At 38.0% G+C, this 11,905-nt stretch overlaps 1 protein-coding gene across 2 annotated transcripts in view; it reads left to right on the forward strand.

Annotated features, from left to right (window-relative positions):
- Positions 1-8,303, forward strand: part of LOC139975202 (peripheral plasma membrane protein CASK-like) — a 116,260-nt gene extending 107,957 nt beyond the window's left edge. For both annotated transcript variants that reach the window (XM_071982897.1, XM_071982898.1), the window contains exons 19-22: positions 373-453; positions 1,265-1,467; positions 2,776-2,862; positions 3,321-8,303. In XM_071982897.1, the coding sequence (XP_071838998.1) occupies positions 373-453; positions 1,265-1,467; positions 2,776-2,862; positions 3,321-3,497 (548 nt within the window). In that variant the 3' untranslated portion in view covers positions 3,498-8,303. The remainder of the gene's footprint in view (positions 1-372; positions 454-1,264; positions 1,468-2,775; positions 2,863-3,320) is intronic.
- Positions 8,304-11,905: the final 3,602 nt, after the last annotated feature.

Consider the following 11,905-nt stretch of genomic DNA (forward strand, 5'->3'; position numbering starts at 1 on the left):
ACTCTTGATTGCACCATTTTGGGCAAGACTTTTCATGAAAAAATGCACTAACAATGAAAACACAGTGTGCTTCCTGTGGATTTTTGTAAAGGATTTGAATAACACAGCTAATAATATGCAGGGAATATTAAACCTCAAAGATCAAATTTCTCAGATTAGAAGTTTGGGGGGGGGGGGGGATTGGAGGGCAAAGCTACCCAAATAACCCAAACTGCATCATCATGATTAGACACATATGATGATCTAGATTCCTGATCCTGTTTTGACAATGTTTTGTAAATGTCTAGTAGCAATCATCATTTCTCTTCTGTTTCCGCATATTATGATCGTACTTATTATGTTTGTTATTCTTTTATATTTTGTTTTATACAGGTGCACATGGCGTGGGAAGGAGACACATTAAAAATACTCTTATAACACAGCATCCCAAGAAATATGCATACCCAATTCCACGTAAGTCCTCCATCAATGATACCTTCGTTTTTTTCCTTCATCTACGATGAACAAGTGTTTGCCTTTCCTGATGAAATAAGGTTCTTTAAATTTGATTGAAATCTATTCTCCGTCGACTTGGATTTTTAAACAGATTCAAGATGAGACGTTTTGCTATACATTTGTTACTCATGTAGGGTTCTATTTTTTTTCGTTTAGTATTGGGTGTTTATTACTATCTGTTTTAGGCTTTTACAATAATTGTCTTACTGTACTATAGTTTCTTATACTTATTTATATTTCAACATTGACTATGATTCAATCTATTTTACTATTTACATACTTCTGAAATTGTTTTGGACTATATGTGATTTAGTTTTTAGTACCGTTTAGTAAGGGTATGGTTTTTATATTGTTGCTTTTGGCTTTTACATTTTTTGCCTTATTGGTTCTATATATTTAATATTTGAGTTTTTGTTACTATTTTCTTTTTAGGTTTTACATTTGTAAAGTGCTTTGAGCAGCTTTGCTGATAATGCGCTATGTAAATATTACTTATCATGATGTATTTATTTATTTATTTATTTATTTATTTATTTATTTATTTATTTATTTATTTATTTATTTATTTATTTATTTATTTATTTATTTATTTATTTATTTATTTATTTATTTATTTATTTATTTATTTATTTATTTATTTATTTATTTATTTATTTATTTATTATTTATTTATTTATTTATTTATTTATTTATGTATTTATTTATTTATTTATTTATTTATTTATTTATTTATTTATGTATTTTTTGTCACTTCTGTCACTGATTTCAGATACCACGAGACCGTGCAAGAAAGACGAGGAGAACGGGAAGAATTATTATTTTGTCACTCACGAGGAGATGATGAACGACATCGCCAACAATCAGTACCTGGAATACGGAACGCACGAGGACGCTATGTATGGAACCAAGCTGGACACTATCAGACAGATACACAACAGGGGCCTCATAGCCATATTGGATGTAGAACCTCAGGTAGGTCCTGCAGAGTGGAGGAGGGTTCATGGGGTGCAGAAATGGCAGCTGGGGTGGGGGTTGGGGGGAGTAACAGCAAAGAAAAAGAGGGGTTTTAAAAGGGTAGAGTAGTGTACAACAGGGGACTCTTAGCCAAATTGGATGTAGAACCTCAGGTAGGTCCTGCAGAGTGGAGGGATAATGGGGTGCAGAAATGGCAGCTGAGGGGGGGTGGGGGAGTAACAGCAAAGAAAAAGAGGGGTTTTGAAAGGGTAGAGTAGTACACAACAGGGGACTCATAGCCATCTTGGATGTAGAACCTCAGGTAGGTCCTGCAGATTGGAGGGTTAATGGGGTGCAGAAATGGCAGCTGGATGGGGGGGAGGGGGGGTGGAGTAACAGCATAGAAAAAGAAGAGGGGTTTTAAAAGGGTAGAGTAGTACACAACAGGGGACTCATAGCCATATTGGATGTAGAACCTCAGGTAGGTCCTGCAGAGTGGAGGGTTCATGGGGTGCAGAAATGGGAGCTGAGGGGGGGGGGGAATAACAGCTAGGAGAAAGAAGAGGGTTTTGAAAGGGTAGAGTAGTACACAACAGGGGACTCATAGCCATATTGGATGTAGAACCTCAGGTAGGTCCTGCAGATTGGAGGGTTAATGGGGTGCAGAAATGGCAGCTGTCAGGTGGGGGGGGGGGGGGTGTGGAGTAACAGCATAGAGAAAGAAGAGGGGTTTTAAAAGGGTAGAGTAGTACACAACAGGGGACTCATAGCCATCTTGGATGTAGAACCTCAGGTAGGTCCTGCAGAGTGGAGGGTTCATGGGGTGCAGAAATGGCAGCTGTCGGGTGGGGCGGGGGGGGGTGGAGTAACAGCATAGAAAAAGAAGAGGGGTTTTAAAAGGGTAGAGTAGTACACAACAGGGGACTCATAGCCATCTTGGATGTAGAACCTCAGGTAGGTCCTGCAGAGTGGAGGGTTCATGGGGTGCAGAAACGGCAGCTGGATGGGGGGGGGGGGTGGAGTAACAGCATAGAAAAAGAAGAGGGGTTTTAAAAGGGTAGAGTAGTACACAACAGGGGGCATAGAACCTTAGGTATGATGCTGCAGACTGGAGGGTTGATAGGTTGAGGAACGTGCCCCTGGGATGGGTGGGGGGGGGGTGTCAGCAGGGTAGCAGCTGAGGGAAAGAACAAGCTTGATACTTTTCATCTCCAGACCTTAATTCTCACCAAGAAGTGACAGATTGACCTTTGAAGGTAAAAAGAGTCTCCAACCCTGAATTGGTATAAGCCTTACACACGTCTTATCTTCCTCTTCTTGTTACAGGCATTAAAGGTGTTACGCTGTGCCCAGTTTGCACCATTTGTGGTGTTCATCGCAGCACCGGCCCTCAGCAGTATGAATGGCCCTCACGTAAGTCTTTATAAGAAATCAGTTGCATGTAACATCTTTTCATTCCTGTAGCCTTCGCATTACCCACCGTCTGTTAACACCTGCGAGGTCACCGAACAGTATAAGAAAGGTGCCTAGACACTAACCTTATAGAACAAGAATAGCTTGCTCCAAATACTACTGTCATATGTATCCCTGCAGCCCCTCCCCAACACCACATTCCCCCCCCCCCACCTCCAATTGTTGGCAAATGTTCACTTTTTCTTTTTTCTGTGTAAAGGGGGATTCACATCCTACAAGCTTTTAGTAGCTTCCTTGTGTAATCCCCTCAACGATTTATCAAGTTTTAAGTCTCTTTTTTTGACCATAACACTGTAAATTCTTTGAACATTGTCGGTTGGAAATAAATTTGAATTGAATTGAATTCCTCTATTTATTTTTGATATCTTTTATTTTAATTTTATTTTCATCCACTCTAGGATCCAAGTTTGGAAAGATTAGCCAAAGAGTCTGAATTACTCTCGCAGGCCTATGGACATTTCTTTGACCTCACTATCTACAATAATGACATTGATGAGACCATCAGGACCCTGGAGCATGCCATGGAGGAGATCTGTACCACCCCTCAATGGGTACCCGTCAGCTGGGTGTATTGATACCCATAGTAACCGCGGGGAGGTCTCTACCAACCTCCAGTGGTGGCTGTCAACAGGGGGGTTTTATTGATACCAGGGAGCTGAAGGCTTCTCCTCATTTCTATAGTCCAAAGCTAGGCCTTCTTACTTACTGGTGGCACTTGGAACTACCACCTCGTCACGGATGCTGCTCTTCTTAAATGGAGTACCGACTTACTATGTGGTACCCCGAAAACTTGCTTTACATGTTAACTGTAAAACTGTGAGTTTTAATGGTCACAAATGAGTGGAGTTGTGTTGTGAGTAAATGACACAGGTGTGAATGGAGATACGAACTCTGTGAACAGACTTAATGGAGTACGTGGTTAGGAGCTCGTGTAAAGTGTTTGTTCTACTGGATGTACCAGATGTCTAAAACTCAGGAGAATTGGTGAAAGGAAAGACAATAAGTACCATTGAGTACAAGGATACGGTTTTGAGTACAAAGATATGGTTTTGAGTACAAGAATACGGTTTTGAGTACAAGGATACGGTTTTGAGTACAAGGATATGGTTTTGAGTACAAGGATATGGTTTTGAGTACAAAAACTCTCGTGAGTATATTAAGACTGTGGAGTACAAGCAGAAGATGAAATAGAAGAATTTCCAAACTGTTTGATGGTAGTAGAGACCTAGTTTAAATTTCAAAGCCCAGTTGCAAGTAAATGCGGAATATTTTGCCGTTCATAGGAATGCTTTTTTTCTAGAATGCAATCGGTTGAGAGTGCTGTATCAGACCATAAGAGTATGAGAACAGCAAAACTTAAGAATGAGCTTCACTACAAGATTTCCAAATGGGATCAACCCATTAATTGGATATAAATAGTTTTTTCTTTGTTGGGGGGTGGGGGGGCCTTTGTTGTTTTCTTTGTGGACCAAGAAAATGCTTTGTGCAGGGAATGGCTTCCTAAAAATATTTAGAGTGGACATACCTGGATAACTTGCTAAATGGATTATTTAACTTTTGCTGTTTGCAAACAAAGAGAATGCGAGAATCTGCAGTTGTCGTCATTCATTCTTGTGCATCATTGTCTCATTGCTATGAACCAGCTGTACAGTTCTTACTTGGCAGCAGATTGAGCCAATCATATCACTCCTTTTACACAATGTTTTATGAATATTCAGTGCTGTATGATGTTTTTTAGAGCATCTGTCAAACTACAGTTGCAATGCTGTGAGCAATCTTCAAGAGAAAAAGAATAAATTGCTTTAAAAATATGAAAGACTAATTATTATTATGAACTGAAAAGTTTAAAACTTGGCATATATATTGAGGTAATTTTTCTTCTTATTTATTTATATATGATGTTTTTGGAAATATTACAATTACAAATAAGGTAACTCAATTTAGATTGCCTAGATATGCCTTTTCCTTAATATCATATAAGTAGTAATCTATTCTTAATGATAGTTAACTTGGATTTAGTTCACCTACGAAAGGAGCTCTTGCTCCTGTCGTTTGGTAGTTTTAATAATTTGGAGTGGGTAGAAATAATCTTACAAGATACAAGTAAAGGATACAACTGCTGCTGTTGATTTGATGGACAGAAGGAGAGAGTGAGGGAGAAATTCTATCTGTGTTGATCGTCTGCAAAAACTAAGCCACGACTTCCATCTGATAACAAAGACTAAAAGATATTACTTACCTAGGTCATTTTTGTAGGTATTTAAAGCCAACATACAAACAACTCTGTAACTGCCAGATAAATGGAGAATTCTTTGCTATAAAGACTGAGAGCTGACCAGAGGTAATTCTCATACACCTGGGTCTGATTAAGCTCCCATATGTTAATGATTTCATGGCAATGATTTTTCTCTAGTTTGTATTCCTTATCTCTTATTCTTTGGTTTTGAGAGGTTTACATGGTGAAGAGAGAGGTACGCTAGTACTGAGTATGATGTGATATGAACTTCTTTTTGCTTGATACAGATGGAAAGACCTTAGTTGATTACAGTGCAGTTTTATTCCATTGGTATGAATAGTGTTCCTCCATTAGCATTTGAGATAGCAGAGGATCCTTCAATCCTCTTCTCCAATCTTATTTCTGGGGCAGTTTGATAAAATAATTTGAATAAGTAGCATTTATTAGAGTTTAGATGTTACAAATTGTCTCTCTTAAAATGTAGAAAAAACAAGCAGTTTTGTATAAGTAACAAACAGAAAATTTGGTTTGAAAGTTACACACAGTAGCCTAACATATTTCTTGTATGCAGATATTTTAGCCTAGGCTTATCAGAGTCAGTGTTATACACACTGCCCAGATAAGTGTTTGCTGAAATGCTATTTAAACTGCCATAAATTAGTATCTTTTCATTCTTTGGTAAAGAAAATCTTTCAATTGTTTTAGTCAACCATGAGAAAATATTTAAATATGTTTTCATTTTATTTAAGAAAACACTTGAATCCCAGCCTTTGTTTTCTGTTGCATTTCCAAGGTCACCATTTATTTCGCTTACTTTGAGAAAGACAAAAAATTCTTGGCATTTGATATATCTTGTGTTTCCCTAAATGTCAAGATTTATATGAAAAGTTAAGATAGTATTAAAAGAAAGATTTTGCATAGGTCACTGAGGTACGATGGATTGTCAGTGTTCAGTTGATTTCTCTTGTATTAAGAATATTAAAAATTGTGATTTGCATTTTGTATAAAAACATTGGAGATAAATATATTAATATCTAAGTATGTGAATTGAGTGAGATCTTGTAGCAGCTGTGAAATGGGTTTTAGTGACCCTGGGATACCGCCTCTAGCTATCACATCATTCATGGTTTCATTTGGCTCAAAACTAACGCGCAGGAAGAATAAACAAATATTGACCTTATCCGTTACAGGAGGGAGATTTTCTTTTTCCTCATCAAGAAATTTGTCCTCTTTCATATGTGACTTTGGTGTCGAAGGGTTCTCTTTGACTTCGTAAATTTTAAAATCGCATAAAACCATAACAACCAAATGAAATGGTTTGAACAGTTAGAACAGGTGACTGCAGCCAATCAAAGGCTGTACGAATATAATTCACCCAAAAAAAGGACCAGTTTAATTTGTTTTCTCCAAATATTTAGTGGAAATTTTAAGTCTGTTACATAGCAGTAAATTATGTTACATATCATAGCAGAAATGCATCTAGGTGACTTGTCCATTAAAGGTACACTAAAATATGCTAGAATGATCTGCTAGAAATACATTATTAGCTACTTCACTACATTTTACTACAAGTGATAAAGAAAAAAAAGATGTCACTTTTAGAAATATTTTAAAAATCTTATACTGCCATGAGAAGAAGTAGCTTTATATCAAAGTTATCAAAATGATGGTTTTTAGAGCTTTGTAGGTTTGCCCTTGTTTTTTTTTCTGTTTTTTTCTTCTCTCTGTATCATGAAATGTAAAAGAATACAAACTGCTGGTGGTGATTCATGTGTTCTGTATCGCTGATTCTGTTACTAAATGACAATAAAGCTTTATTCACAGTATTGCCATATATATGAAGGCTACACCAGGAAAAATATTCTAGAATATGTTCATGTTCATGAGCTTCTTTTAATAATTCCAAGTCATAAACAAATTGACTAATATTTGATTTGAGGTCTTGACAAGGATATTTTGTAATTAAAAGATGACTTTAGGCACAAGATTAATTTCTCTATCTGTCAAAAACCACTTTTGCCAGTGTATGTTACCTTACCACCATTAATGTTTGAAAAGAAAAACAAATTCAAAGTACCCTGTTAAACATCAGAGGCTCCTCAGTCAAAACGGCTGGACTACGTAGTCTAACTTACAGAGTTATGCATTTGTTTCCCCAATGCAATACAAAGGTCAATATAAACAAAACAGCCACAACTGTACAATACACTACAAATTTGTCATGGATATGTTGTTTCATTACGTCTTTGGTAGCTTTGTCGTTTATGTAAAGGGTAAAGAAAACATTCTTTGTAGGTGTGATATTAATGAATAAAACAATGGATTAATGTTTGTAATTAATTGATGTAGAAAGCCCAGGACATCATCAATTTAGCTTCAAAGGATTATTTCAGATATTAAAATTATATTTCAAAGTAAATATCCCGAAAACAGAAATTTAAGTAAAAGCTTGACCTATAAATGACATATCAACTCTCAAATTTTTGACTAAAGTGATGTTTTAATTTTGCAACGTGGACACAGAAACATCGACTCTTGTAATGACTGACTTTCAATGTGATATCTGGACAACACAGTGAGTCCGTCATTCAAAAGTCATGTCCGACTTTTGCGTTCCCCCAGTGGTTAATTATCTAGAGTCTGTTCCTTTGAGTTCAGTGGTTGCATCACTTTGTGACTTGACAGCAGCCATATTGGTATTGGCATATTGGCAGCCATATTGGTATTTTGATGGTACCATATAAACTGTTATCTGTCAGGTATTGTTACAGTCGTAGTACTATTACTACGACCACCTCTATAAGAATTTGAGTAAAATAACAAATGATTAGTTATTTTGAAATAATGAGTCAGATTTTCTGTAATTAACTCTCCGTTCTGGTTCCTTTCAATTTTTTTTTCTTGTAACATAAACAATGACACAAATTCATGATTTTTTTTTTTTTTTTTGTGGTTATTGTATACTTATTTTTAATGATCATTACAGGATTTTTGTTTTATAGCTTTAGTGGTTTCAGTTGCTTTTTATCCCTATCATGTAATCATTATGTGTGATTCAGTCGCATCTCCTGTTAAACAAATTGTATTCCTGTATGTATGAAGATGATGATAGTAACAAGAATGAAAGAAAATGGAAATCAAATTATTTACTTCTCTCTCTTTCTTGTGTTCATACCTTGAAGAGGCAAGCTTCTCTCCCCATACCCCCCCCCTCCCCTCCTACAATCACCACCTAAAAATATCAACTTCCAGTCACACATAAAATATCAGTTGCGACCCGTGGTTGAACCTGTGCACATCCTCACATTAAACAATAAACTTCAATTCCATTTTTCAATTGGAAATTATTGTTTCACATGAACACAAACATTACAGATGTTTGGCATACAAAATAACAGTACATATATATGATGGACACTAGAGAAAAAAAAGGTGTTTTTGTAATATCAAAATAGTGACCATCGAAACAAATAATAAAAACGAAATTTAACTAAAGGAAGAAAGTGAAACAATGAAATAGAAAACGAACAAACTGTGACACAATTTCGATTAAACCTTGGCGTCTATAACTAATCTACGAGATAAAATTTCAGATTGTTTTGGAAAATCTGTTAAATTCTTGCTTAACCAGAAATATACAGGTTTGAATTTCTAAAATACACGGGAAACGAGAGCAGTTTGGTTCCTATGTTGTTGATACTCTATTCAAGTGATCAGGAGGATGTTAAAGTCTATCCTGTAGGACACTGGTAACCAATGTAGTCGACGAAGAATGGGTGTGATATGTATGTATGTATTTTAGATCCTACTGCAAGCAGGAATTCGCGACGGCTTATCAAAGCCACAAGCGAAGTCAGTCTCTTACATTCATATTTAACGTCTATGATTATGAATTGTCAACAACTCTCTAACTGGACGACATATTTTAAACGTGGAGTGACTCGAACCGGGGACCTTATGATTGGAAGGCACCGGCATTACCCTCTGAGCTAACACTCCTTGATATGGTCAAACTTCTTGGACCGTGTAATAATTCTAGCTGCAGTATTCTGGGTATGTTGAAGTAATTGTAGGTGATTGATTGTCTGGCCAGCCATACACAAATTGAATTAGCATAATGTAGTCTGGCAGTCATTACATCATGGATAACTGATAGTCCTGCACGACTTTTCAGTAAGATATTTCCTGATGTGGTTCTTTTTACGAAGGAAACAGTTTATCGAATGGCAAGTGTTAGAGATATGACGCTTGAACGCATATGTAGTATAGAAAGTAACGCCTATGTTCTTAGCCGAATCAGTGAGTTTGAAATAGGTGTGTAATAGAAAGGGAATCTAAACCGCAAAGGATACAAGTTGATTCAAAAAGTTTTTCAAGGAACTAATGGTTCGTTTGTATGCATATTCACAAACAGCTTTCAGCAGAAATTAAATAGTCGGTTAAAGGAACCTTGGTCGAAAATAGCAGACATGGATTAATTCGAACTGTCTGCAACAAAGATGGTTATTTATAGAAGGTAGTTGATATCGGGTACTTGGCTGACTCCCATTGTAACAGTTCGTAGCCTGTAAGGATACTAGGTGGAAGGGTATGCTTACCAATATCAGGCGCGTATCCAAGATTTTCAAACCCGGGGGGCGCGAATTACTATCTAAGCGGAGCGCCACCATCGGTTGGCGCGCAGCGTACAAGAAAATTTCTTGTTTTGAAACCCCCCCCAGATCACCGGAAATGGCACTTCTCGGGCTTGAAATGACCAGCCAGATGTACATGTTTTTGCCTGAGAACCAGGTATTTCCTAATAGTTTTTTTTTTTCCATCCATAACCTTTTTGAAGTTTGTCAACCCGGCACACATCATGTTCGACCTGATGGCATCTCCTGTGGGTCTTTGCTTTTGTAGGTGATTCTACGTCGCGGCCCACAATACCCGTCAACCCCACTTTTCAAGGTTTTAAGCCCCATATTTGTTCAGAATTTGAAAATTCACATTTCTCGTGAATAAACTCACTTCAAAACATACCCATAATGTTGTACAAAATTTCATCTATGGACAACCAATATAGAAAAACTTCCTTGAACCCCTAACAGACCGGTCAAAATTGCACGAGTAGAGGGAAGTGTGATGGAGAATGTTGGTCAGAAATTGTTGAAAATTCAGACACAGTTAATTTATTGGTGTACAAACATTAAAACCTGTTATAACGGCTATTATAAAACTTGGTTGAAGGAAATGAAAAAATAGCAGATATTTCCGAAAGCGAACACTACACACATAGGCGTAGGAGGCGCGGCGGCAGTGGCGGAGCTAGGGGTATTGGTCAGGAGTGGCGAGAATGGTCTGTAGGAGCGCTTTCGACACTATCTAAGCGGAGCGCCACCACTGGTTGGCGCGTAGCGTACAGAAAATTTTTGAATAAAGATACTCCCTAGATCGCCGGAAATGACCCTTTCCGGGCCTGGCTAATTTGCAGATAAACGAAGAATAAGGTGTCATCGCCAAATTACACCAAGAAAATGTGACAAATGTCAATAAGTAGATGAGAGCGCAATAAAAAAGTCAATAATCTAGAATAAGTAAAAAGTGGTAAAGAGCTGAAAAAGGCGCCAGCAGTCCATTTGAGTCCGTCAGGGGGGGCATCCACCCCCCTCGATCGTATGGACGCTCCGCCACTGCGCGGCGGGGGTGCAGCCCCTAATTCGCCATTACTAATGTAAAAGAGAGTTTTGACATAATTGGACCTCCATGCTTTTTATACATCTACATGAGACATGTCGTTGTTTACATTAGCATCCCGCGAAATACTGCGCAATTTGAACGGACCGTACGGTACATGATGGCATGCGATGTAATAACCGATGCTTGCTTATATGATATTGACATGAACACGTTGAACGCGCGCTTTGCGCGCGAAAATTTTTGGTTAGTTTTTCAGGCAAGTCGGACAGTTTTGAGGCTTTTCATCCTGGAACGCCATTTTCATGCTCACTGATATGATGTGATATCTGCTGTTTGCGTTACAAATTCGAACAGGCGCGTAGCGAGGAATTTGCCAAGGGAGGGGCGAAGCCTGTAGGCAAATTATCTAAGCGTAGCGCCACCATAGGTTGGCGCGAAGCGTACAAGAAAATTTTGGCCGAAAATGCCTCCCAGATCGCTGGAAATGGCACTACCCAGGACCATTTGTTAGCGCGAAGCGTACAAGCAAATTTTGGCCGAAAATGTCTCCCAGATCGCTGGAAATGACACTTCCCAGGCCTTGTAAGTTGCCTCTAAGCACTTTCTATTTTGAAATTACATAGCGATATCATTTGAAAAAGTGCTGAATGGGGGGGGGGGGGCGGGCGGTCGCCCACATTCCAAAATGCGTCATGTTCCCCGACGACACGGTCGAGTTAGAGACCAGCCACAGTTGGTTTCATAGCACAATTCTACACACGCGTTATGATAGACCATATATAGTACATATATAGATCATTAGTGAGAGAGGAAAATGGAAACGTCAAAAAATGGAGTTGTTGGTGTAAGGGGTAGGGTGAGTCACACTTTTACGAAATCATTGATCCGTCACTGGCTACCCTTCAGCGCTGTAATGATGTCACTGTTCCTCTTTCTCTCCCCAGTGTCTTCGCGTTTTTCTTTTACTCCCTCCTTTTCTCCTTTTTCTCTCTTTCTTCTTTTTCTTTTCCCTTCCTTCCTCTCCTCCTCTTTTTTCCCCTCTTTTTTCCTTTTTTCTTCTCTTTTTTT

This window comes from Apostichopus japonicus, chromosome 10 (genome assembly GCF_037975245.1).
Source record: "Apostichopus japonicus isolate 1M-3 chromosome 10, ASM3797524v1, whole genome shotgun sequence".
NCBI lineage: Eukaryota > Metazoa > Echinodermata > Holothuroidea > Aspidochirotida > Stichopodidae > Apostichopus > Apostichopus japonicus.